Here is a 27,869-nt window from a genome sequence, read left to right as displayed (position 1 = left end):
CAAGCTGCGGCAGGAGGTGCTGACCCCTCCTGCCGCACAACAGATCGCTTGTACTTGCCTCGCTCGGCAGCAGCTTGTCAGCGCAGATGCCTTCAACATGAGCTCTAATAGATAATCCACACCTCGAAATGCAGTCTATCATCTGCTCGTTACCCTCAATAAATCATTCGCAAAATGTTAAAATGCTTCAAGACTGTCCTGGGGGCTCCAGGAATTGCTTTGCAATGTGCACACTCTGCCTGCTACCGGAGCAAAGGGATCCAGGGCAGCGGCCGCGGCGCTTTCACAGTCTGGAGCACAGGGCTGTGGGGCGGCGCGGGGCGAGCCCCCCCGGCCCCCATTAACACTGCCAAGACAATCTGGCCCCGGCTCTGGAAACTCATTAAGGCTGTTGGGAAATGCACCCGTTCTCCAGGGAGCCGGTTCCACAAGATTAAAAACGGGAGCGCTCTGCGGAGTGCTCACATCCATACGGAGCGTGAGCCACGGGGAGACAGCGAGCTAATGTATTCCCAGACAATTTAGACTCATTTCAATAAAGCCACAATTAGATGGCAGCAAATGGCGGGGAGAGCAGCTGTTACAGCACCGGGACACCCAGCACAACACGCCCTGGCGCTGCGTGACACAGACAGGGCAGCGCGTCCGTCTGCAGGCTGGGAGACAGGGCTGGCTGGGCTGGGAGAAATGGGGTGCTCAGGAGCTCCTCCCGGGGCTGGAGCTGGGCTGTGAGTGCCAGGTGCCTCCTAATCCCAGGGACCTGCTCCCCAAGGACCCCACGCCCCCAAACCTGCAGGAACGCCCCAGCGGGATAAAGGCCCACGGGTCTGGGAGTTCACAACCAGCCTCAATCCGCACGGCCACCAGCACCCACCACCGGGGCAGAGCCCCACAAGGGGCTGGGGGGGCTGAGCAAGAACATGTGAAAGAGCTGGGGAGGCTGCCCAGCACCAGAGCCCCCCACCCGCAGCGGTCTCCTGCCACCTGCAGCCCCAGCCCAGCCTGCTGCCCACCAGCTCCTGTCACAGCTGTGAGACCAAGCTCCAGGCAGGAGGGGACATAGTACGGTCCCAGGTCCTGTGGGGCCAGGGGACCTCAGCCAGACCCTCAAACCACCGTGGGAAGGGGCACAGGAGACCAGAAAGGAGATCCCCACATCTTCAGAAGCCCCTCAGGCCTCCCCTGCCCACAAGGTAGCCCAGCCCAAGGAGCTTCTAATGGTCCCTTTCCCCCAACAGCTCCTGTTCCCCTGACCTGGGGACCCACTGTGAAACGGTAAATCCACCTTGGAATCAGCCAGAGGCTGATGTTGCCATTTCTTATTAAAAGCTGGGTTTTTGCTCTCCGATGGACTAGTTTTATGTTCCCATAAATTGCCAACAGTTAGCCAGATCCCCACAGAGCCAGGATCGATACCTGGCCGAGGGGAAAAAGTGCTGAGGAAGGAAAAGCAATACTCCAATTAGAGCAAAATTTAAGAGTCCAGGGGTAGGGGTGACAGTGCCTAATGTGTTACAATTTACTGACAGCCTCCCAAAGCTTGGGTTTTGTTCTGGCTCTCAGAGGCAGGCAGGGGGCCCGCCAGGCAGCAGCAGCAGGGAGTCACACATCCACTCTATGCACCCTCAGTCCTGACTGGCACAACCAGTGACCATTCCTGTGTGGTTTGGCATCTCCAGCCAAACACAGGGAGTTCTTGGCTCCTCTGATTCATCCATCAGCAGGGGAGCTCCGCTGGTGCCCCCTGAGCTGGCAGCAGCCACCCCACAGCCCATGGGACAGGTGACAGCTGACCAGGCTCTGGGGGCACAGGGACCAAAGAAACACCTGGCACTTCATCACCGATGCTCCTCAGGGCCACACCCCCTCCCCAGGGCGTCAGAAACCTGAGCCCAGCTCTGCAGTAGTCTAATCCCAGTTAAACACAGTATAATCCCAGCCCAGGAGCGCTGGGCTCCGCTCCCGACCCCACTCTGAGCATGAGTCCTGCCCTGCCCTCCCCATGCCCCAGGTGCTGGCCAGGGACCCTCAGGAAGTGGGAGGCAGTAGAACTGATCACTGGGAGATCAAAGTTCTCAGGTGTTTTCCATGGACCTCGCACCCCCCTCCCACGCAGGCTGGAGGATGGCAGCGGGCACTCTGTTAAATCCTGCGGCCAGAAAAACCCAGCTGGATTGGAGAAATGTTGGCAAATATAATAAACACAAGTACATTAACTCTAATTCTGTGAAGCCTTTGGCTATATTAATCTCTCTTTAATGTAATCACCTATAAATAAATGATGACCCCATGATTTAATATGACATCTGCCACCCCCATTTCTACACAAGCTGTGCAGCAGTGCCTCTGGTACACGGTAGGGCTGGGACTCGTGTGCGTGACCAGCCAGGGCAGCAACCAGGGCAGCTCCTTGGCCCAGCACTGGGGGCTCAGCTCCAGCTCACCAGTCCCAGCAGGATGGATGGAAACAGACCAAGGCTCCCTGGCAGGGGCCAGGCGTCCCCCAAGGCCCCGGGACCCGTGTGGGCAAGGGGTGATGTAGCACAGCTGTTGATAAACACACCAACATCAGCATTTCTGTAACCACCGCCAGGCAGGGGGAGAGCAGGACAACCCATCTGGGATTTGGGGAACAAGGGGGAGTCACTGACAATTTCCCCTTTGGTGAGCACTGCAGGGCACGGGGCACACACTGCTCAGCTGTGCAACAGTCCCCTCCTGCAAAAATATGCACAGAGGAGGAGAGAAAAAAAAAACCCTTGAGAATCAAAAATTGTGTTGAAAGGTGAGTTTGTGAAGCCCAAGCCAGCCCCTGACACACTGACCCGAGGGCTCACTGGAGCAGGAGGATCTGAGTCCACAGTGGAAAGGGCCGCGGGCACGGGGGGAGCACGTCATCTTCCATCCTTCCTCCCAGAGGAGACCCTGGGTGGCCAAAGCCTTCCGTGCCCCGTTTGCCCTGAGACTGGGCAGCCCAGCGGGGCAGCTGGGACAGCTGGAGCAGCCCAGGGTGGGTCACTGCAAACAATCCACCACGGACAGAGGTTTTCCATTCAGCACCCAGGAGAGGCAGCCTGTCCTCCTCCTGCCTTGCTCCATCCTCATCCTCGCTGGGCTGAGGCGGGTGGCAGCAGCAGCAGCCCCTCCACGCTCTCCTCCGCGCCTGGAGCCACCGCTGCACGCCCTGCTAAAGGAAAAACAGTCTTTAATTAGCACAGAGCTGGAGGAGCTTCAAGCCTCCAGTGTCTGGTGATGGCAGAAGCCCCTGAGGCCACCCTGGCCCTCAATACCTCTGGCCATGTTGTAGGCAGGGGTGGCCTGAGGGTCTCCTGGACGTGTGGGGGTCTGGCTGGGGGTCTCCTGGCCCCAAATGCCATAGGACCTGGGGTCCACGTGTCCCTCCTGTCTGGAGCTTGTCCTCACTGCTGTGGATGGCAGGGGGCATGGGTAGGGCTGGGGGTGGCAGGGGACTGCTCTGGCACTGACAAGCCCCTCCATGTGGGGGGCTGAGCCCCGACAGGAGGCACGGATGGATGGACAGGGAACACTCCCACCTCCGCCTGAGCAGGGGCGAGCCCTCCAAGCCAAGGAGGAACCCGATCACCTCCCCCTGCCCTGGGGCTCCCGCGCCAAACTCACCAGCTCGTGGCCCTGGTGCAGGTCCCACACCCACTCCCGGGACCGTGGCCGAGCACCTGCACTGCTGCTCTGTGGAGAGAGAAGCATCAGGAACAACACAGGGGAAGGGAAGGAGCCCGTGCCTCCCCTCCCCAGCACGCGGGCTGTGCCCAAGCCAGGCTCTGGGTTTGGTTTCCCCAGAGGAGCTCCCAAGGCCGTGCCCCCACCCTGGGCCCGGAGCAGGCAGGGCAGGAACACGGCAAGGCTGAAGCCTGCAGCCTGGAAAAACGCTCAACTCAGGCAGGATGCCTAGTAATAAATTTATTGTATTTTATTACATATTCCCCTTTTTGCACTTAATTCCAATTCCTCATATTCAAACTCTTCTTTCTGAAAGAAAATGATTTTTAACATAAAAATATAAATTCTGCATATTAAAAGTGCATACACCTTGAATAATAAAACATACAAATAAATAATAAAAGGCATTGACACAGTCTCATGCAGTTGTCCTCAAATAATTTAAAATTTATGGTACAATGTTCAACCCCAAGTAGACAGCCTGCTTTCCAATTACTGTACAGGTCAAAAACATTAAAATACAGAGGAGAATATCAAAGGTGTGGGAAAGCCCCACGTCCCTGTACCAGGTACAGTGATGTGACATGCAGTTTGAGAACTGTAGATATTCCAGTGTAAAATCTGACAATGTGTCCAGAAGAGAAATTGCATTTGCAACAGGACTTAAAATTCAATTTTAACCAATGGTGAGGCACAGGTGGTGAGCAAATCTGTACAAATTCATACTTGGAAGGCCACAGGACAAGAACGGAGCCACTGGTGGCCGGGATTCCCTTGTGTTACCCTACCCAAGGCAGTGTAGCACCTGCTAAGGGGTTATTGCACTCACAAATGGCACACGAGCCTCGCTGCAGGGCTGAGTGAGCCAGGACTGGTGGTTACACTTAGTTTTAATCTGTGTCTTTTAAAAAAACACTATTTGCAGATAAATTGAGTGCTATCACCTTTTAAAAAATAGAGTCCCTAAGCCTTTAGATCTAATACAGACATTGTACGAGCCTTCAGGTGCTTTTCTTTCACAAAATAAAGCTCTTAACAGTAACTGCTTTATGATGCTTTTGTTGAGAAAACCATGTAGGACTTTCATCTCACCACAGATTAAAACTAAATTTCAGTTCCCTCCACAGGTATCATTAGATACTGCCAAATTCTTTTGGATTAGTAGGCAAATAACAAAGATATTAAAAAAATCCAAACCAAACTAAAATTAAAAAAAAAATAAATAACAACACCCAACAGTGAAATTATTTGGAATGTTGTTCCCACACCCTCTCCATGCCAGCTGACCCAGGGGAGGGTACCAAAGCTGCAGGGCCAAGAAGCAGAGGAGTCCTGGGACCTGCACGAAGCCCAGGCCAGCTGCCCTGGCCACGCAGCACGCACGGCTGCCCCGGGGTCCTGCTGTCCAACAGGACTCGGCCCAAACCCCAGCACCACAGCGCTCTGGGGCACGGACAGGCAGCCCAGGGGCTCCCCCAGAAAGGCAGGCAGAGCCCCAAGAGCAGCGTGGGCAGCAGGAGGCCAGCAGGGAGCCGCTCCCCTCGCAAGGACACTCAGAGCAGCCCTGTGTGCCCGCCTGCCCCTCCTCACAGCCCCTCGCGTTGCATGCGGTGCCAGGCTACACGCAGAACCCTGAGCAGGTTGCCCTGCTAACAAAAGGAAAAACAACACAAAACAGAAATCAGTTTGTTCTCATTTCCCTGCTCCAATCCCTCTAACCTTACGTTACGCTCCAGCCTTGTCAGTAACGCAGAATCCTGCAAAGGAAAGAGTCAAAGATGTGCAAAGGAAGCAGGAACCCAGGGACATGCTCCTGCGTGCCAGCAGCAGCTGCACCCTGAGGCACAGCTCAGACTCCAAGCGCTGCTCCGGAGCCACGGCTGGGCTGGAGGCTTGCATAGTTAGTAGGGACATGCATCGGGGACAGCACGGCCATGCAAGCTGCCTCGCACCGAGGAAAATGGGTGGGCATGCTCAATTTCAGCTTCAGAAAGCAAAACCCCTGCAGTGACGGCGGATGAGGGCACTTGCAGTGGGAGAAGTGCAATTAAGCTGCTAGCTTTCTATCCTAAGCATCTTGTTTTTATTAATCCATATTCGATAAGTGTGAAAGGGTTAACAATTTACACACCCAAAGTGAGACACGAGTTACAGAGAACTGCAGGCACCAAATTGTCTATCAAATGCGATTAATACAAATAAAAGGTGCCTCTTCAATACACGTCATTGAAAATGTGCTTATAACTTGAATACTACTAAACACTGTCCAAAAGACACAGCCCAAAAAGGGTAAAAAAAAGTCTCTAGGTGACTCCTGTAGGAATTGAGCACTGGAATGAAGGCGCTGCTCTCCTGCGCCCAGAGGGCCAATTCCAGGAGCAGGAGCAAGTGGCAGACTAGGGACGTGGGGTGAAATGCAAGTCACACGCTGGCGCAGGCGACTCCAACCCAAAGCTGACTGGAAACACACTGCCTGGATGCCTGCTCTGCCTTGGAGCTCACCTGTCTGGGAGCAGGGACTCTGCTGGGCCTCCCCCTTCCAGGGAATTTCCCATCACCGTGAGGCATACCTTTGCTTCCAAGGCCTTGGCAGGAAGGCCCCAGGCCCGGCTGTCCCCAGACAGGCTGGGCAGGACAGACCTGGCAGCAGCTGTTCCCACCACACTCAGATGCCCGTGGGACTTCCAGGCCCTACATGCCACCACCCAGGGGAGGTGCACCACCCTGGGCAGCAGCAGCCTCTGGGAGATGGCAGAGCCCACCTCCCCCACAGCCATGAGTGCTTCTGATGGCCAACAGGAACTTTAAGACATGACCATGTACATGCAGCTGCTCCAGAATAGCCTCAAGCCATTGCTGCTTGAAGGATCCATATGCAAAGCCACGGTGGTGTTGGCATCTAGGACTTGGCAGATCCCTCTCTTGAGTGTTCCCTGGTACCATGCCACATCCTGGCAGCTGGACAACACAATACCATGGACAGGAGCTCCTACACATGAAAGGGACAAGAGAGAAGTCTGCTTTAAAGCAAGGAGAGAAGACTGATGATTTTTCCCCAGATCCCTTTAAGTAGGGCCTGTAATAACCTACATTCCATTTCAGAAACATTTATCCTACTTCATTGATGGAGTCATGACTGTAACAGCAACAAGGCTTTGATTAACACTCCCAGTGAACGGTGTTTCCCACACCCACACCCTTCAGCCCTCTCCTGTGCAAGGAAGCTCATTTACCACTGGAGATGTGTGACACCAACAGCAGAGGTGTGGAGTGGCAGGAGTGGCTGTTCCCAAGGGCCCTGGTGCAGGCACGTAGCAGGGACCACACTCCCCACAGGCTCAGGCACACGCTTCCACCTTTTGCCTGGCGTGTGTCCTACGTCCCACACGAACTCTGGTGCACCCTGGTAAGTCAAACCACTTTGCCTGAGTTCACCCCAAGCCAAGTCCTCCTGAGCAGAAAACCCACCAGCAGAGAGGAGCAGCACCCCACCCGCTCAGAGACGAGGGCACTGTCAGTGCAGCCCCTCCTGCCTACTGACTCTCCTCTGCAGAGCAAGGAGCCTGTGCACAGAGCTGCTGCTCCAGAGGGACAGAGAAATCCAGTTTGGCTGCATAAAGAGAGCAGATAGTGCTGGGGCTGGCAGCAATTAGCATCAGGAATTATGGAGAATGTGCAGCAAGAGAGTGAGATTGGCATCTCATGGGATTGCAGAGGTTCAGTTACTTTTATCAGCTGCTGGAATAAAAGGACCTCCATCTCCCTTCTACCCAAATGAGACCTCCAAGGACCATTGTCTTGCTACAGATACAAACACTGAACTGGTGTTCAGCTAATACATGGGTTTGGACACGGCTTCAAATTCCCTTCAGCCAGGCATGCAGCACAGGAGCAAAACCACCCCAAAACCCACACACCAGCTTCCAGTTTAAACTCCTTCAGTGAATGATGACATGGAAAAAAAATGTCATTTGATAAAAATAACCTTTCACAAATGTCCATGGCAAAATGCACAGAAAGTAGTTCTGTCTATTAAAAGATCCCAAACCGAGTCAGTGTAAGCCACCGGAATTACATTCTTGCTAGAAGAGTTGTTACAAGAGAAGAGCCAAGACAGTGTAAGACCTTAATACAGATAAAACCTTAAACAAATACTTCAACATCAACATTTCAGGGAGTAATTTAAGTACTGCAATGTGAAGCAAGTCTTATCTGCTCTGCTGGATATAACAGAAAATAATCCAAGACTAATCCAAGTCATACATTTCAGAAGCAAGCAATGCAATCTTTGCTTCTTGTTGCTGCAATAAATGAGGCTGAAACAATGCCTGGGCGAAGGAATGCATTGAGGGGACATGTTTGGGTTGGAACAGTCAGGGCATTACACCTGCAGGCTGTGGGCACTGCTGGAGCACGTCACGGGGATGCAGCAGGACATCAGCAGGACACTGCAAGGGTTCCATGGCAGGTGGGCTCATCCCCACACACTGACCCCAGCTCGATGGCACTCCCAGCTCAGCCCCACACACACGAGGAGCCAGCTACCCCCAGCCCTTCCCTCCCAAGCTTGCTGCAGGTGTGTGGTGAGCAGAAAACTGATCACAGAGCAGCAAGGTGCCCTGGGGGCAAGGCTGCCTGCAGGGCAAGCAGGACCTCAGCAAGGGAGGTGGCAGAGGCCAGTTTGTTATGCTGATGGGACAGAGCACACTTGTCCCTGGGCCCAGGCTATGCCCAGAAAAGCTCTGCCACTGGACAGGCACAGACCTCACTCAGCAAAGAGCGTGCCCAGCACATTGCCCAGCTTGTCAAACCTACACGACAGGCTGTGGAAGTAAAGGATATGCAGCACATCAATAAAAACCCATGGAATTTAAAAAAAAAGGATTACACCACATATATGTAAAAGGACTTAAGAAATCCTTAAGAGGAACCTTACAGAACTTGAGGAATCTCCCCTGTAAGAAGGGCATGTAAACAAAGACATCAGTAGATGTAGTGTTTTGACCCTGATGGAGGCTGTTGTCCAAAAAAGAAGGGGAACCTTCCTCTGAGGGACATGTGGCAGCCAGACCCATGGGGAGGGGACGAGCATGCCAGAGGGAAGAATGTACAGCACTCTGGGGAACAGGAAAACTGCCCCTCCAACCCACACAAAGGGGCCTGCCAAAGCATGCTCAGAGAAGGCAGGATGACACTTGACCTAAACATCACCCCTAGAGATAATGGAGGCTTAATTACACCACTGTGATAAGGGCCTGAGCACATTAGGAAATGCTTCCCAGGAGTTTGAACAGAGGCATCCTGACAGCATCATGGCCATCCAGGTGTGTGGACATAACTCTCCCATGGCACTGCTTCCACAGGACAAGCTGGCCAGCAGCTGCTGCCCAGGGATTTCTTCTGTTGTTTAGTAGAGCATTTCAGAAGAAAGTAGTGAAACAGGACAGGCTAGAGGTTGCCTTAGGTATGGACAAAGCAAAACTCTTCACAGACACAGCAACAAAAACTGCAGGTTACATTTCAAACTTCCTGCTGTTGGAATGCAAAAATGAAATCTATTACACAGACGTGCACAGAGACACACAGGTACCTTTCTGTCCGTCACTAATGCTAGTCCCTCCTATACTGGCTGAGTATATACCTGAGAAACAACATTAGTGTTGAAATATTGCCCTTTAGAAAGCTTGGAAATGGAGGGGAGCAGGGACAGAGAGTTGAGAGCAGAAAGAAGCGACAGTCTCTCCAGGTTCCTTCGCATCCTCCACAGCTCAGAACAAGGCCATACACCAGTGAGGACACAGCCCACTCAGAACAAGACCAAAGGAAATCAGTTCACAGCTCAACAAAGCACACCAGTGTCAGTACAACTGGGGGTCAGGCCCCAACCCTCAAATCTGAAGAAAGTTGTTGCACTTTCGACAGAGACTCCTGTACAAGTGCTATGGGACAGCTGCATTCATGTTCAACAATGACTCCAGCTAGGCTACTTGCACCAGTGCTGGCTGCCTGTGGCTATTTGGTTTGATGGCAGAATCAAAGGCGCTTTAACAACTTGCAGTTAACTTCTCCTCAAAACATACATTAGGCACATGAACAAAAAACAAGAGCTCAGAATAAATTAGCTTCTCAGCAGAAGAAAAGACACCTGGATTGCAGCATTTCACTGAGGTTCCAGAGAAGGCCGTACAGACACCTGCATGCTGGAAGGTAATTTTTTCAGCGGCTTGTCAGCAGACTGCTTGCCACTGGAAGGAGGAGACTGGACTCCGGGATCTAGCTGGGAAGACTTGGACTTGCGACTGGATAGCAGAGAATGTTTGTTAGATGTGGCATCTTTTGAGACAAGTTTTTCTTTTGTAGTAATGTTGGCATTGGTTTGAGAGGCTGGTGGGACACCACCTTTCTCTGGTTTGTCCTCCAGCACATTTTTACTGCCTGACTTGGAACCAACACTCCCTGTCTTTTTTGAAAGCATTGTTGTCTTCCCCAGGTCTGCCGACCTCCGTGTCTCCTTCTGCCTTAAGGCTGATTTAAAGAAAGACAAACCCTTCTCTTCTGACTTGCTGTCCCTCTTCAGCCCAGAACGCGCCCCAGCGTTTGGGGAGCGCAGGTTGGCCATGGAGGAACTGCGCACGTGCTTGCTGTCCACTGCCCTGCTGTCGCTCCTGGAGTGGCTGATCCGCGGGGAGCTCGTTCTGGAGCTGCTGGTAACGCTCGTCTTATCCGACCCCAGGCTGACCTTGGAGCCCTCCCTGCTGAGGCTGCGGTCGGAAGTCCGGCTCTTCCCAGAGGAAGAGCCCTTAGTCAATGAGCCTGATGGGGTTTTCTTGGCAGCCGTGGAGGATGGAGAAGAACCTGACTTCTGCTTCTGTGGAGCTGAAGGCACAGATGCCTCCAGGGGCTTTGTGCTGTGGTCCTTCCTAGCCTGTGTGGGAGCAGGAGACCCGTGTCGCCCGCTGACCCTAGAGGAGTCTGTCTTACTTCTAGATCGAGAAGCCTTCTGAGAACTCTTCAGTGGAGGAGAAGAGTGAGAGACTTTGGTCTCTTGGGTAGCTAAGACTGTCCTTCCCTTCCTCAAACTTTTGTCTGGCTCAGAAGCTCCTTTGGAGCTGTGACCCTTCTTAGGGGTGTCATGTGCCTTCTCTGCAGCCAGCCCTGTCCCAGCTGGGGCTTTCACCTCCTTCACTGGGGAGCTGTCCACAGAATCACTCTGGTCAACAAAGGCGATTTGATTGTTGTTATCAAAAGGGTCCAGAGCAGGGTGATTCCTGTCTGGCTGCACAGAGCTTTTACCATACCCATCTGAAAGGTCTGAGCTAGATGTCCTTACAACGGACTCTTCCCTGAACGCCCCTTCCATGACAGCCAGAGGGGCTCTGCGAGCTGTCCTGTGCTCTCGCCGACTGCTGTCACAGGGCTCCAAGTAGCTGCTAGAGAGATTCCTCAGGCTGCCAAAGCACGAGGTGGAAACTTTATCATCAGCAGCTTCCCCAATCTTCTCCAGAGTGGAAGCAGAGGTATGTACTGGGGAATCTCCAGAGAAGCGTGATGGGGAGTTGGAGCGGAACTGCAGTTTTGCAGAGAGTGACCACGAGGGCCTGACACCATTTTCACTCACTGCCAGTGGACTGGTGACAGAGGATCTGGATGACAAGCTCTGACGTTGGACACTCCTTACAAATGGTCGAGTTGAAAATCCTCCTGCACAGAAAGCAAGTGACAGTCTCAGTGGGAAAGCCAAGGCTGCAGCTGGTTTACCCCACCCAGCCACATTTCCCCACGAGAGCCAAGAAGCCCACCCACACCACACTACGTGTCTCTCCATGCAGGCTGCAGGCACAGCTTCTTGCACAAAAGCTGAATGAGGAATCCAACAACTGCTATTTGCTAGGGGTCACCCAGGAGTAGCTCTCTGAAGCCTCTAACTGATAACCCAGATTCTTCTCTCGTCCCTGAGCAGCAGATCAAACACAAAGTTTGCATCTCAAAAGTCCTTGAAACTGGCAAGATCACCGGCTAGGATTATGATTCTGTATTAAACGACAGAAGCCCACCCGTGCTCCCACCGAGCCTCTCTCGGCTGCTGGAGTAACCGTCCCTTGCAACCACAGATTTTGCAGCTGCTTTAGTAAGGATCTTGCAGCAGAAAGACAAGCGGCCCAGCGTGCCCCCAAGAGCGATACACACCATCATCTTCACTGCGCTCCCCGGTCAGCTCCACGGACTCCGAGAGCGAGGCGAGCGAGGTGCGGCGCGAGGAGGCGGCCGAGGCGACGCTGGGCTGCTTGCTGCCCGGGAGCCGGCTGACCCAGTGCTCGCACAGCGACGAGCTGGTGGAGCCTGCAGGGACCCACGCACGTGTCAGCCGCGCACGCACGGCCCCGCCAGCCCGGCAGCCAGTGCTGCTGCACTGCTCTGGCTCACACCTGAGCCCCGAGCTGGCCCCCGTGGCCCCAGCATCCAGACACTGCCACGGGAATGGGGCTTGACTCTTATGGAGTATTTATGGTGAGAACGAGGAGACAGAACTGCGCTTGTCCCAGCGTGCCGTGAATACCAGCATGCAGGCACTGGCGGCATTTCAGCTGCCACCCCAACGCCACAAAAATCTCTTCTTTTCCAGGGGCAGGTCATGAAGCCTGCACCTGCCCACAGCTCACCCCGGATTCCACCAACACATGCACTACGGGTGCCTCCTTGGGACTGGGAGTGCTGCCACAGGGAAGGAGCGAGTCACGATTTGATGTCCTGCCAAGGGCAGCTCTGAGCAGTCACCTGTGGGGGCACAGGGGCTTCCCCATCTCCGCAGTCTCCCCGCCAGAACTGCCTTAGCAGAAGAGCTGGAAAGTTCCCATGGCCTCTGACACACAGACTCAGACAAGCCTTGCTGAGTTCTGGGACACAAAAGTGGGGGTTTAAGCAGAGCTGGGTGGAAAATTCTCCAGAAGGACAAACTACCCATGGAAGACAACTTAGAGCCACCCTGGACAGGGCCAGCAGGGCTTACCTGCCACCGAGCTGTTGGCAGACCACGAGGGGATCGCTGTGCGTCGCTGGTAGAACAAGATATAAGCGGTCTGCTTGCAGACTTCACTTTCAGAAAGTTGCTGAACTTCACTGTCATCGAAGCAGTACCACTGGCCATCAACAGAATTCTTGCAATATGCTAAGGAATAATGCATTACTGTAAGACTCTCTCACTCCTACTGCTCTCAGGTTTGCTGTATGACATTTAACATAAGGTTATCTGCTATGATGGACTCGGACAATGCGAGGAACAGATGTATTCTTGCATCACCTTCCAGTCTGAGTGGCAAGATGGAAGCCTGAGGCTGCCAGAACATAAACAGCTTACATTTCAGGACTTTCTTTGTCACCATTACTGCTCAGAACAGATAATTTGGGGTGGCTCTATTCACTTCACCTTCTGTAACTTGTGTCACTGCTTCCATCAGTGACTCCCTGTCTGACTCCATACAGAAATATAACCAGTTTCTCTGTGAAAGGCTCCACCACAGACAGCACAGCAGGACACTTGCCTGTATAATGTCCGCCTTGCATGGTGCCATGGTGGTTGCAGACAGCATACAGGTCATAGATGTAGTCCTCAGGATCTCTGCCGAGGCCGTAAGGTTTCCTCCAAGGTGACCAGTGCGATGGCAAGCTCCAGCTGCTCTGGCTGCGCTTCACAACGTGAGGAGTCATGTCCAAGCCACTCAAGGGAAATTTAACCATGTTCTGAAGTTTCATCCTTCGGTCTCCTTCCTGTGTACAGAGAAGAGCATGAGCTGCAGAGGCCAAGGCCACCATGCCTGGGAAAACCCAGGTGAGGGACACATAGGGCAGAATGGCTGCTTCTAAAGAGGGGAGGCTACTCACATCACTCAGCAGTCCTCCAGCAACACTACAGGCATCCTTACCTGCCTAAACCTTTTGAGATGTATGATGAGAACATCAGGTAAGGTCCAGAGGCTCAGTGTGATGCTACCCTGCTGCAGCTGCTTACAGTGTGGGCATCGCCACGCATCATCGGGGGCAAGCTACAAGGAATAGACAGGAGGGGGTATTGGTTTTCAAATCCCAAAGCAGCTTGCATCACACCGCTGTTCCTCTGCTGCCCCAAGCCCAGTGCAGACACTGACCCCTCTGCCTCATCTCCCTCCAGCATTTATCAAGCTCACTGGAGATGCAGGGTTCCCAATGATGCTTTTCAAAGTGACAAGCAGAGATATGTGTGCCTCACTCAGGAGGCACTTCCTGCTGCAAGGCAGAATTCAGCCAGTGCTGCTGTGCAGAGGACCTTCTTGCACCTTATAAAAGCCAGTGCCTTGGAAGTGGAGAAGAAGGAAAAGGAAAAAACAAGGCAAAAAACAGGCAGACCTGGCAGCCTGGAAAGTATTCTCACAAGAAAATCAGCAGTAGAAAAAAAGCAAGGATAAGAAAGCAGAAAAAAATCAGAACAGAAAGAAGAACGGTGTACTTTGGATGTTCCTCTGACACTTCACTGCCCTCGGGGAAACCTCTCCTTCCTCTGTAGTCCCAACAGCACAGAGTTACACACTGCAGATTCTCCCTGTCCCCCAAGCCTCCCTCCACAGCCCAGTGCTCAGAGAACTCAGCAGCCACAGAGATTTAAGCTGTCAAACAACTCCTCCCCCACCCGTGAAAGAACTAACAAGAGAGGCTCCCAAATTATTACAGCTCAGTCCTGGGTCCAAAGACTACCTCCAGACGAGCCCTTTGTACAGCAGATTAGAGACTACCGAAGGAATTCAGATGGCTTCCATGTGCCAGGCAAGGGCCAGGTGAGAGTCCTCTCCAGCCTGCCTGGGGCACACCACCACTCCTGTCTCGTCAGGCTCACACAGCGAGCAGAGCCAGAGCAGGGCAGCAGCCACGTTCCTGCAGAACTCAGCTCAGTGGTCACTGTGCTGCTGTTCGAGGGGGTCCCACTCAGCGGTGCCTGCCTGGGCCCACCCCAGCCCTGCTCAAGCTTGGGAACACACAATTGCTCCAGGACACGCTCACGAAGCCACACTGTCCTAACCCTTTATCATATTTACAATATTTCACAGAAGGAAATTGCCAAAGAGAGGACCAAGTTCTTGCATCAACATTTGGGCAGCAAAGAACCCAGCAGCAGGGCCTCCCCCAACCTTCTTGCTGCAGAGGAGCTCCATTAGCAGCACAGATAATCTTGTGTTACAAATCTATCCTCCTGTCACAAGGAATCAGTGTTTGCAGAAAAGAGCTGCCTGGAGTGAGGGAGTTCCTGCAGCATGTGAACAAGCCAGAGTACACAGTCTGTATCTACCTGTTCCTCTTTGGTGTACAGTTGGAAACACTGAGATAAAGTGCAGATCTGAGGTTGATGATGAAGCTCTCTCTGCTGGCGGACGCTTTCAGAGTCTGGAATATATTCCTCTTCTGTATTCACAAACAAGCTGCATTAGGGAGACACCACATTTACCAGCACATCCCCTTGCTCCCCAGGCTGTCCCTGCAGACAGGGGCTGGGCACAGGTGGAGTTTGAATGGTCTCATGTTTGCTGAAGGATGCACAGTTCACACAAGCAAGCTGCAAGCAGCAATTGTAAGGTGAACACAGTTTAAGGTTTTTTACTTCATACTTACTAATCTTTAGTTTCTTTGTCCCATTCTACGACTAATTTCACATGAGCAGTTCCCCCCTGTCCGCATGACTTCAATGCCCTGCAGGGAGGAGCAGAAATAAGTCAGATCATCTTTCAATCCAAAGTCTACATCACCTTTTACATGCATGTAATTTCACTCCACAAGCCCTTCACCCTTCCTTCACTCCCACAGCTGAGGTTTGCAAAGGAGTAAAAGGAATTCACACAGCAAAACACTTGGCAAAGCTGCTAAATGCCTTCACCCAAGTATGCATTTCTGTCAGGCAACATACACTTGTTACAGGACAGGCATTTACCAACATTTCAAAGAACAACAGGCACAAGAAAAAAAATTAAAATAGTGAGAATAATATTTTCATTCTGTTCTCCATTTCCAGAGAGGACAGACTCCAGATGGCATGACACACAACCGAGGTATTCTCACACAGCTTCCTAAGGATGCTCCCTCATTTTCCTGCTCCTCAGGCCTCTGCAGTGCATTCCACACATCCGCACCAGGACTGTTCATTTCTGCATGGTAAACAGCAAGCTCCCAGCTAACACACCTCTCTCCACCCCTGGGAAGCACCCAGCACCCGAGGGCCAGCTCACCTTTCCACTGTTGGGTGGCAGAGGGGTCGCTCCTCCTGAGGTAGCAAGTATGTTATGCCCACAACGCTGACCACTCGCAAGCTGAATGGGCAAACCTGCAACAGAGAGAACAGAGACCACCTCAGTGGCTGCAACCCAACCCGCCCACGTGCCACTGGCTGGCAAAGACTTTACCCTAGAACACGTTTGACATGACAAAGCAAACGTACAAGGTCTCAAATATGCCTGTGCCAATGAGCTGACAGAGGGCTGAGGTACAGCAATGGAACCTGTGCATCCAACAGCTCACATCTGTCTCACCTGCAAGCAGGCTGCAGGCCGCAGGAAATACTGCATCTTCTCCAGTATTTCCTTCTGCAGAATATCCCAAGCAATTGTTTTTTCCAAGTGCAACACAAAGGGCAAGCCAAACCTATGGGAAGGAGAAGCATTTGAGGAACAATTAAAAGATTATCCTGTTCAGCAATCAGAACCCCAAACTACATGGGAGAACTTTATGTGAAGTTTTGTGAAGCTTCAGAGACTGAGGCAGTTCTCAGGCCCCAGTTGATACAAATGCCTTTGCCATGGTTGTTTCTCACTTCTCTCCCTCCCCCCATTTTCACTCCAATTAAAAATTCCCACCCATAACAGGGTCTGGTCAAACATGCTGCTCTCAAACCAGACAAAGGTGGTGTATCCTCTCAACTGGGCTGCATTTGCTTCTTTACAGTAATGCAATACTTGAAGTTCACCAAAATTAGAAATATTTTTCTGCACCCATTAATGCTTTTTCATCAATGTGTTCTTTAGCACCTGATGTGAGCTAGGGATGCAAGCTGCTGCTCCTTCACCCGGAGCCTGTACTACAGGAAAGTAAAATCCAGGGCAGTTTAGGAAGCAGCCAGAAGAGTAACTCGAACCATGCTGCTGCCAGTCACCTTTTGCTCTGCTGTCCAGTGCACGCTCTGTTACACACCAGCAAGACAATCTTGTCATTTGCTGCTAGTTTAGGACAGGACTGTTCCAGTTTTCCAGACTTCACCGTTCCTTGAGAGTAAGCTTTTGTTCGGGAGTGCTCAGTGCCACATTTCAAGTTATTCAGGTTATTGTTCACATGTATTCCTGAAAAATTAGGAGAAAGGAAACATTTCATTATCTCATCTGCTTTTAGTGCCCTGATGCCCCCCCCCCAGGAAGCCCTCCTTGGGCTACAGAGGAGCAGGTCAGTATGGAATCAGGAGCATTTTCATCACTTGGACAAAGGCTTCAAAGGGCAACTACCCTTCACAGTGACTGTTTCTTTAGAGAAGGACATTACATGCAAGTGCTCCCCATCTGATTTTTCACAGCAGGTTGTACAAGCACTCTCAGCTTTTACTGCCCGCAAGAAAAACTAAAGTGCCGAGAACCCAACTTGTTACTTTCAATAATAAAATTTGCCTTTGATTACACTCCATCTGCCTAGGATACCATGATTACCTTTCACTGAGGGGACATGCAGAGGCCGAGGAGCTTGAGCTTGGAAAGAGAAAGTGTTTGTTCATTCCTGAGACTGTTTATTCATCACTAGCAATCTGATTTTAAGTAACACAATTTCAGTGGCTTCATCTGGTCCCTAGCAGGCCTTTAAATTAAGCCTGACAAGGAATTTCACATTAAACCAGCCTGGCCTGCAGCATCAGCCCTGAGAAGAGGCAGAAAGGAGTGTACAACAGTGGCTGATAACCTCCCAGCTGACAACACTATTAAATCTTCCGGAATGAGCCTGGACAAAGTCAGAGCTGAAATCAATACACCAGAACATCAACAGCTTGTGGCACTCATTCTTTTCCCACACAAACCTCCCTCACTAGTCACCCAAGGTGGGCAGTAGGAGTTATTGACTCACCTCTCTGACTGAGGATGCCCTCAGGCCTGAAGATCTCTGGGGTCTCAAAGGCAAAAATGCAGTCGCTCTCGTGGATGGTGTCCAAGTCGTCGGTGTCGCAGAAGGAGCGATGGAACCCATCGTAGTACATCTCTGTCAGCACGATCTGCAGGCACCATGAGCAAACCAGAACCCATCAAACCACCCGTGCTCCCAGCTCAGTGCCCCATCTCTCAGCTGGGATTTTCCTGCTAAGGGATGGCACTCCTCAAGACATCCTGTCATCAGCCAGGAGCAAGGAACAGGGAGAAGGATAGCCATAAACGAGAAGCTGGGGTAAAAGCTACACATGGAGAGGTTTTGGTGGAATTCAACAGCTTTCCTGAAGCTCTTCCTACAGAGGAATTCGCTGTAGGTGCCCAGTGGTTGCCTCACTGCCAGCATGCAGAGATCACCATGGGGTCAGGCAGGTCTGCACACTGCACTGAGAGCTATTCCAACATCACTAGGATTCAAACAGCCAAAGCACAGGGAAAAGCATGATCCAGATTTCCAGCACTACCGTGTTTCCCTGTTCAACCACGGGCAGCAAATTTCGATTCCTATATATCAAACAAGGGACAAAAGCCTCCCCTCTCCCTCGCAGGGCAGGGAGGGCACACAGGTGGGCAGCCCAGCCCATTACCTGCTCCGTGGGTATCTTGGTTTCCGAGGAGACAGCCTCCCGCAGCCTGGCCACTGTTCCGGAGATGGGCACGGCCACCCCGATGCGCATGCAGTGCGAGCACTTGCCCTGGTACACCACGGTGACGTAGAGTGGCCTGTGGAGAGCATGGGAGCACTGCTAGGCTGGGCTGAGCAGCTCTGGGCACTGCCTGAGCAGCCTCAGCCCAACCTGGGCACATCCAGGCTGCCCACCAGGTACAGGGCCCTCCTGACTGTTCGGATCCACCTCACACCAGAGTTGCACTCAGCTGCAGCCAGACAAGGGTGTTTGATTTACACACTCCTTTCCTACTCCATGGCCTGGTGTTACTTGCTCCCACAAGCAGAACATCTCAAAAAAGGCCCACAGAGTTAAAACCAAAGCTGTCTATGAGAAGGAAGGCAACCAGTTTTCCAGCAGGGATCCAGAGAGGAAGCTTGGGACAGTCAGTATAAGACAGTACTTGGAGAGCTGCTACTGGGAACAGGCTGCCTCTCAGCCCTCAATCCTGCCTCCAACAGCAGCCAGCAGCACTACTGGGGAGAGAAGAGGGAGGGGACACCTTCCCTGGACAGCCCACTCAGCCTCCACCCAGTGGTGAAGCAGGGATTTCCAGAGCAAATGTGACAGCAATGTTTAATCTGCCCTATCTTCACACTGTTACATTGCTTCTGGAACCTACACAAATTTTCTGGATGCAAACACCAGGTGAAGGAGTTTGTTTATACCTCAGGTAGTTTTGCTGTGCACCTCTATCTTCACTTTGAATATTTTATCTGGATTTTTTTCCTCCCCTGAAGTTTTTTCTTTATTTGCATCAGCTTTCAAAAAAAAACCAAAACATTTTGCAGGAAAGATTTTTAACTTCAATTTTTGAAATTGGACTGATCAGTGAGGCTGTTCTCAAAAAACAAAGTGTGTTTCATCCTTTTCCCTTTTTTAATTTTAAAATGCTATGAATCAAGTGAAAAGCAAAATATTTTGGTTATGTGAAGCAAAGACTTTCTCCCAAAATTAATTCTATAGGAAGGATAGGCCTTTCAAGTAAAAGCCTCAGTTTTCCATTTTACCTGCAAAGCAAAACATTAAATCCCCATAGGGTCCTAGCTATCTTTTTTAATGACTTATCAGAGATTTTGCTGGCATTGTCTTCCTGCTGTAGCAAATGAAGGAACACGACATGCACGGGCAAGATGCTCAGGACAGCTCCGTACCGAGTGTGCGGCAGAGGGATCGGCAGCGAGATGCAGAGGAAAGGGTCAAAGGTGTTGCTCTGCTTCTGGCAATGAGGGCACGTCAGGGAGGACCTGGGACAGACATGGATAACAGGGCTCAGTTACACCTCACTTCACTGGCAATGTATAAACCATCAAATCCCATATTCACAACAGCAGATCCAACGGGAAACCCTGGAAGGGTTTTGTCTTTGGAGAGAGGTGAAGTTACAGGACAGGGACAGACACAGTCAGCACTGGGGTGCACACAGCTCTTACACAGGAAAAGCTCCAGACAAGAGTCCATCCTCATTCTCCAGAATTCCATTCTCACTCAGAATCAATCTGCACCTTACAGTGGGTTTGCGTCTTAGACCAGGCTTAAGGTTTCGCCCTTGCAAAGGAAAAGCTGGCAAATACTGGGGAGGAAGCCCAGCAATTTTAATTCTTACACCAGTACAGGCACAAGCCATCAAGGAACACTGATGATTCAGCTGTTCTCTTCCAATAGCTCTGAAATTAGAAAGCTCTCTTCCCAGAAAGAAGGAAAACTCAAGGGAAAGCCCTGAAGGGACGGTGATTACTTCAGCTCAGAATTTCCAAGTGCCAGATGACAAGCACTCTGCACACACGGGGGATCCCTAACTCCCAGGCACCTCTAGATCCTGCCATGGGCTTTCCCTCTGACAGTCAGGGTGAGCCCCACAGCACTAGGCTTTCCTGAGCCTTTGCTGATGAAGCTGACTCACTGACTCACTCTCAGGATGCACAGGAACAGGTGTAGTGGTACACACTGCAGATTTACACAGAATATACCAATTCTGAAGCAGTGAAAGTCTCTCTTTCTCTAGAGCAAGGTCTTAGTTCAGCAGGAATTCAGAAACAGTTGTTAACACAGTGACACCAGTCCCAACTGTACTGGGAGCTAGTGTCAGTTTAGAATTATACTGGGGTCGCCCATACATTCAACAAATTTACAAAATACCATACCTGTACTGGGCTTGAAAGAGTTCCTGCACAAAAGTGCTACTGATGGGAAAGGCTGGGCCCTCAAGCAGCACATCATCCTCCAGTGGCGGCTAAAAGAGAGGAACAAACCCTTGAGGCACACCCAGGTGTGGGGGGTGCACCAAGCAGGTGGCTCCAGAACCCCAGTCAAATTTTACTTTCCTTAGCCAAAATCACTGGAAAAATGCCACAAGCATTTTTAGCACACTCTGCTCCAAGGGGTGGGCATGCAGGAAGGTGAGGTGGGCAGGGAAGGGCACGGGGCTCACACCTGACAGTAACACCTCCTGGCTATTGCAGAGCCACTCAAACACAACTGCCTCAGGGAGCACTTGCCAGGGATTAGTGGAATGGCTGGTTACATTTCCAGGGCAGAAACAAACATTATTTCAACCCACGCTTTTGTTCCACCTGAATTACTGAAGTTGAGAAGCCAATGGGGAGAACTACTGTAAAAGGAAAGCCTGTGTGCAAAGTTAGACTCCCACATCGTCCCCCAGCAGAATCCCTCACCTTGAGTGGAGGCATGCCACCGGAATTCACCACGTTGTTCAAATCCTCGTGGACTCTGTCGAGCAGCCAAAGCAGGAACTCCTGGGCATCGTGCTGGGCGTTCCCACGGTACTGCATCGCGTTCTTGGACACGATGTTCTGCAGAGAGGAGAGACAGTGCAGCAACAGCTAATGCACACCCGAGCCACGCCATCACACCTACCCCTGCCTCACAGCACCTGACACTGCTGCCCTCATGAAATCTTCTGTTTGGTCAAGCCAAAGCAAAACAACAATTTAGTCTCCTAATGCCCACACACGCTGTCTTGCTCATTGTGGTTTTGGTGAGGTCACACATTTCCCAAAACCTTGAAGCAGGTGTTCAATGCTAATCTAGGTCCACAGTTCCAGGACTCAGCCAGGATCAGGACATCTAAGTCACAGATGCTTCTACAGTCAGGATCATCATCATGCAGGTAGAGCAAAATTACTTCCCCTCAGCACCCTGTCAAGCACAGGAGTAGCACAGGCCACCATGGAATTTTTTCCACTGGGTATCAAGACTCCACTATGCGTAACTCACTCGTCCTAAACACTATCTTCTACTGCCATCCCAGCCAGGGAGGTGCAGCCTTCCCTGGGCACAAGGAACCATGGCATCCCAGAGCAACCAATGCTGGAGCAGCACCTGTCCCGTGCTGTGCTGCACCTACCTCCTTGGCACCCCTGCGGAGAGAAAACCTGTTCACACAGCACTCTGACTTACTGCCCGGGGTCCCCAAAGGGACAGTGGCACGAGCAGAGGCCAGACAGGACCTGCAGGGCAGGAATGGGTGGGAAGACTGCAGAGCCCGGGCCCAGAAGGCTGCACAAGCACCTCGTGCCAGAGCTCCTCCATTCCACTAATCAGACTTTGCAACAGATTTGAGAAATGAGGTTGGGTGGCTCGCTTTATCCCTCTGAAAATGGGGTCACCAGGGAGGGGGGTGGTGATGAAAGAGGCAGGAAAGGACTGATAAACATATACCCTCTATGCTCTATAATCTGTCCATTGTCTCAGGCTGCAAAATAATGGGAAACAGAAATAATCTGCTCTCATTACATATGTGCAGGCCTTCTGACAGCAGATTTACTGTCCTTGTTGTGCAGGGACCAGAACTCTCCCACATAAAATATGTGCACACAGCTTGAACCACGGGAGTGGTCCCCAGCCAACACTCTGTGCCACACTGGTGTGACCCCAGCACCTCTGCTTGGTGTCCAATGTAATCCTCAGCTTGGGATGCTGCTGCAAATCTTTTCATGGGGGAGAGAAATTGGAAGCAGTCTGTGGGCACTTGAGGATTAATGGAGACCAAACAGCCTTCTCTGCTCCTAGCTCCTGTTAAGCAATGCAAAATCCAGTGGCAGAAAAAAAAAATTATAAAATATAATCCATAAAATGGATCTAAAAATGTCTCTTCAGATACCAGCCTGATACCTCTTGCCCTTCTTCAGCAGAAAGGTGAACTGAATGCACCCAGACAATGATGCAGGGAAGAATGTAAGGCATACATGTGGAGACTTGCTTTGCAAACATTAACTTTGTTCAAAAAAACCTACACTGAAAATTCAATTTAGCCCTTAAATTAGTGTCAAATTTCAAACTGAAAATCAATCACTAACACATGAAGCTGAGATTGTAGTCCAGTCTAGTGGTTACCTCATGCATCTCTCCAGAACCAATGCTCTTACAGTAACACACTTGAGTTGTAACAGCTGTACCCATCCTTCCCAACCCAAGGCACCCAGCTCAGTGCCAAGGGATCATGTCCCTTTCTCCCATCGAGGGAGGAGGGCTCCAACAGCACTGCAGGTCACAGCAAAGCCAGCAAAGCCACTCTTCTCAGTGAGTTGACCAGAGAGCCAAGGGAAAGAAAGCCCCTCTGTGCCAAGACATGACCGGGTGTGATGGGAGCAGGCCCTGACGCTCTCCCATCAGCCAGAGCCAGCAGCCTCATCTGGTGTCCTTTGTCCCAGGCAGCTCAGCCCACAGGCACTGTCACTGCACTTCTAGGGTCTGTCCAGACACAGCTGACAATAAAAGGCTCCTGGCATTGTTGGGAGGAGGCAAATCCAGTATTACAAGTGAAAAGCAGACATGGAGGGGTTCTGTACAGAAACATAAGGATGTTGGGAATCCAGGCTAGTAGTGTTTGTCATTGCCCCTTCCCCAGAGGCACAGCACGGCACTCCAGAGCCTCCCTGGCTTTTACTGATGTGTGTCCCTGGCGATGCAGTGTCCCCAGAGAGCAGCCAGCCTGTACCAATCCCAAGCACAGTGAACCCACGGATGCACAGCAGTCATGTGCCCTCCCTGCTCTGTATCTGTGTCACTGCTCGGCTCAGAAGCATCTCCATGATAATTGCTCTGGTTTTCTCAACACTCTTGCAGCCTGAGTGGACTAAGGATAAAGAGCTGCCTGTGGAGACACATCACAAGATGTTGGAAGTGATTCAGGAAGCACTACAAAATATCAGATGCAACTTCCTCACAAGAGGCTCTGCTAAACAAACACTCCAGCACCAGCAGCACGTTCCCAGTTCCCAGCGTCACTCACACCTTCTGCCAGCTACAAGTGGGTCCATTCCTGCTGAAAGCCCTGTGGCTGCTGCTCCAGGGAATGCCGTGTGCCCTCCTCCCAGCCCCTGGCAGGGGCTGAGGCAGCAACCCCAGACACACAGGGTGTGGGGGGGAACAATGGACACAGAGTCAGAACAGTCAGTGCTGAGGGACATGATTTAATCCCAGAGCGACAGAGGTGCTGACTCAAATAAACAATTTGACAACTGAGACATACCAGGAACTCCTCAAGTGCAGGCCCCCAGTCTGATGGGTGCAGCCCCACACACCTCCCTGTTCCCTGGTGGGCTGAGGGCAGCAGGCAGAACAGCATGGGGGTCCCCACAGCTCTGGGCAACAGACAGGGCTGCACAGCATGGGGGTCCCCACAATTCTGTGCTATGGATGGGGACTGCAGCCTCTCAGCAGCCAGACTGGCCATTCCTGAACAGCTCCAGGAACATTTGACAGGCAAAGTAGACAAATGAGCAAGAACCTCATCACTGAGCACTGGCCACCCAGCATCTCTCCATATTTGCTTTCCAAGTCTGCCCTTCCAGCCCAGCAGAAGGTTTCTTGCCCTTGCCATAACCCTGAACTTTCACCCCTCTTTTGTTCATCACTTAAGACAACACCTAATTTTGCTGGTCCTGCAGTAATGCAACAGCAACTGTAACTGGATTCGGATACAGAGTTAGGAAGCAAATGCTTTAAAAACCCACGAAAACCACCACATTTAGCAACCCCCAGGAGCCACTAACCCTCTGCCCCTAATCTGGTTCCCCTGCAAGCAGAGCTGCCACATCTGACCAGCTTCCGTCCAGCCCCGCAGGGTATCAAGAATGACTCCAGAACAACTCCGGTGCTGCTGTTTCAGCTATGAGGCACCAGGAGTGGGCATGGACTCTGACACTGCCTCCCAACACCTTCCATGAGGCACAGCACCTCCAGCCCTTCCCTCACTCAGCCCTTGTGAGCCTGGCAGGAGGTGGGGGGATCCTCCATTCCACCAGATGTGCACACAGTGGTACACAGACACCCTGAGTGAAGTGGCTCCATCCAAAGAGGTAAGAGGGAAAGTCAAAATTTCCTATCAATCCCACTTATGTACCCCCTAATGCAAGCACCCTACAGCCATATCAGTCCCTGCCGTCCGTGAAGCAGATCTACAGCAAAGACACATTATCATTTTTACCAGGCCACTGAAAGTTGAATAATAATTCATCTACTGCTCTAAATAGATGCAATAAATAGATCAAAACAGAGCTGAACTACTGGCCTCTTCTTTGCTGCTATTATTGTTCCAGATCACAAAGACAACTAGAGGAAAAATGCCAGTCTGCTGCTTTCCAGTGTGGCCCTGCTTGGAAGCAAATGTGGAAGGATTCTGCACATGAACAGATAAAGTCAGCTCATCAGAGACCTGACCCAATGACACACATGCACAGGAGAGAAAGGCTATTCTTTATCTCCTATTGAACAGTGAGTTATGCTCAGGCACGTTATTTCTCTTTTTTAAGCCCACAACCACAGTTTTGCGTTTGAGTAAGTTCTACAGCAGACAAGCACTTACCTGAATTACCCTCCCTGCTCACACACAGACAGCTCTTTCCCCTCTCTGGAGATGTTCTTTTCTGGGGAGACCAGTACCCAGCCAGCAGCGTGGTTCAGGCCCCAGGGGCTCAGGAAGGGAACTCCTCCATTCAGGGCAGAAGAGATCACTGTGGACCTGGCCTTAGCACAGGCATCAAACAGGGAAAAGGGAGCTTTGATGACAGGAGGTCTGTCACAGCGGCCAGGGCAGGACAAAACACTCCTCCCCTGCCCTGAGGGCATCCAGAGGCACCAGGGCTCCGGAGGCAGCACCCCATGGGACGTGGCAGCTCCACGGGCAGCCCGTGTCCCCACACAGTCCTGCCCCGTGCAATGCCGAGGGGAATAAGCACAGCCCTTGTGAGAATACTCCAGGAAGCAAAGCCATGAGGAGCACTACAGGGAGCAGCACAGCAGCACCAGAGGGATTCTCCACCACGTTTAACAAGCCCGGACAAGAAGCATCATTGCACCAGCCCATGCCTAACACCTCTCATGCCAGCAGCTACTCTCACCCTTCCAGGCTGAAGCCTGTTAATCCTCATTAAGCACCTTCCTTCAACACATAAGGAGAGAGTGAAGTTTGTCCAGATGATGGTGTCCAGGGCTGCCGAGTGTGCAGGGACACAGAGGCAGGTTGTGGGTGCTGCACTCCCCAGCTGGCACGCTCCTCTCCAGGCCCTTCCCAGCAGTGCAGGTCTTGCTGCCAGAAGGCACCGCTGGAGTCGGTGCTGGCTGCTGGGAGAATTCACCCTTACAAAGAGCAGAAATCCCATATTGCTCAGCAATTCCTGCTACACCAGAAGAGCAAATGGTGGGATTCAAAGGAATAAGGGATTGAGGAGCAGGAGAATGCCACAGACGTGAAGCAGCTCAGTAAAGGACTATCAGTAAATGCTAGCACAGAGGACGGACAGGAAGGCTGGGCTCAGCAGCCCAAGGAGCTCGTGCTGCACACCTGCACCTCTCCTGCTCTCTCCAGGCTCTGCTTCAGGTCCCAAGTTGGACACAGAAACTGAGATGGGGGATCCCATCATTACCACTCTGAGAAGCCTCCCCTTGCACATTATAACAAATATTCACTTCAGTGACACAGCCATATGCAAACAAGTTCATTAAGCAGTGCTTTGCTCAAATGGCAGGAAGAATGGGTTCACTCCAATGAAGTGTGGCCATGTACAAAGCACAGGGCAACACAGATCCAATTAAGCTGCCTGGGAACACACATCCCCCCTCACCACTTCCACGGGCTGCCAGGCACGACACAGCTCTCATACTTTCACCATGCATAATTTTGCACAAGCAGCACGGAAATAAAAACCTGGAAGCTCAGAAGACAGAAAACACATTTTGGCAATGATGTACATTTGCCCCTCCAGCCTCACAGAGGGTCCTGCCAACCCCCATGGCCACCTGGCAGTGGAGCAGCAGAGCTGTTCCACACTGGGGTCTCTTTCCTGCCTCACCCAACCCTCTGCTCTGGAAAGGAGCACCCACACCACACTCCTGCTGCCCCCTCTAGCAGAACCCCCTCAGTGAACCACATCCGACCTCTGGACTCTGCTGCTCAGCCTCGGCTCCCCAGCCTTGTGCTGCACTCACTCAGATCAAAGTTTGAAGCATAACACAGAAATCCCCAGAAAGCATTTGGATTTGACAGGTAAGTCAGATAGCTGCCTTAAGGCAACCAGATCTGCTGCAGGAAACCCTTCCCAGGGGGTTTAGGAGTATGTCTGTAGAAAGTGAGTAAAGCAATTGTAAGGAAAAATAGGCAAGAAAAAAGGTGGCAAGACTGCCAGACCTTTGTGATCCCAGTGAACTGCATCTCTGTGATGTCAAGAACCATCAGAAAAACTATGTAGAAAATTTGTAACTTGCTTTTTGTTTCAAGGAAAATGCTTCAACTCCAATTCCCAGAGCAGCCCTAGGACAAACCTCCTCAGTATGATGCCACCACTGGAAGCACCTGGACTGAACTGCAACAAGCACATCAACATCCCATATTACCTAACCCACTCAAAGCCTCTTTAGAGCAACACAGAAACTGAAGCACCAGGAACCAACAGCCAAGCAACCAGAAGGGAAGGGTGAAAGGTCTCACGTTTATTCTTTCATGTCCCTTTCTTCCATCCCTCTCTGCAGAGGGAGGACAGTTTGCTCTCTGCAGAAATATTTTAGGAATAAGCAGTTGACCCTATCCAGAATAAAATAACTGATCCTGTGCTAGGCAGAGATCAAGACAATAAAACACAATCCAGGAGATCACATTTGACACATCACTGGCCCCATTAGCAAGGCACAAGGGCTCTGGTGAGCAGAAGGGCCTGGGGCTGACAGCTCCGTGAGCCGGACCAAAGGCTCCTGACAGCCACGCTGCCCCAGCTGAGAGCTGCTCTCACTGCACCTTCAACAGGAGGCAGACATCTGACCGTGTCAACACTTCCAGGAGTTCCTTCATAAC

The 27,869-nt window shown here is 51.6% G+C and overlaps 1 protein-coding gene across 8 annotated transcripts in view; it reads right to left on the bottom strand.

The window, feature by feature from the left end:
• Positions 1 to 3,638: 3,638 nt before the first annotated feature.
• Positions 3,639 to 27,869, bottom strand: part of USP31 (ubiquitin specific peptidase 31) — a 28,630-nt gene continuing 4,399 nt past the window's right edge. The window contains exons 2-18 of one of the 8 annotated variants that reach the window (XR_008439605.1): positions 21,235 to 21,372; positions 20,704 to 20,792; positions 19,714 to 19,806; positions 18,479 to 18,614; positions 17,815 to 17,959; positions 16,865 to 17,048; positions 16,245 to 16,356; positions 15,945 to 16,039; positions 15,334 to 15,411; positions 15,014 to 15,143; positions 13,620 to 13,739; positions 13,239 to 13,464; positions 12,707 to 12,865; positions 11,887 to 12,039; positions 9,341 to 11,400; positions 5,419 to 5,456; positions 3,639 to 3,708 (exon numbers count right to left, since the gene is read on the bottom strand). Coding sequence is in view for 4 of the 8 variants with exons in the window: in XM_053991881.1 (XP_053847856.1) it covers positions 9,860 to 11,400; positions 11,887 to 12,039; positions 12,707 to 12,865; positions 13,239 to 13,464; positions 13,620 to 13,739; positions 15,014 to 15,143; positions 15,334 to 15,411; positions 15,945 to 16,039; positions 16,245 to 16,356; positions 16,865 to 17,048; positions 17,815 to 17,959; positions 18,479 to 18,614; positions 19,714 to 19,806; positions 20,704 to 20,792; positions 21,235 to 21,372 (3,399 nt within the window). In the remaining 4 variants the exon portion in view is untranslated. Of the gene's footprint in view, positions 3,709 to 3,924; positions 11,401 to 11,886; positions 12,040 to 12,706; positions 12,866 to 13,238; positions 13,465 to 13,619; positions 13,740 to 15,013; positions 15,144 to 15,333; positions 15,412 to 15,944; positions 16,040 to 16,244; positions 16,357 to 16,864; positions 17,049 to 17,814; positions 17,960 to 18,478; positions 18,615 to 19,713; positions 19,807 to 20,703; positions 20,793 to 21,234; positions 21,373 to 27,869 lie in introns of those variants that run through there. The other 7 variants (XR_008439604.1, XM_053991881.1, XR_008439602.1 and 4 more) reach the window with 7 other exon arrangements.

The sequence above is a fragment of the Vidua macroura genome, chromosome 16 (assembly GCF_024509145.1).
Source record: "Vidua macroura isolate BioBank_ID:100142 chromosome 16, ASM2450914v1, whole genome shotgun sequence".
Taxonomy (NCBI): domain Eukaryota; kingdom Metazoa; phylum Chordata; class Aves; order Passeriformes; family Viduidae; genus Vidua; species Vidua macroura.
The sequence above is the reverse complement of the archived record's forward strand: the minus strand, read 5'-3'. Positions and strand labels throughout refer to the sequence as shown.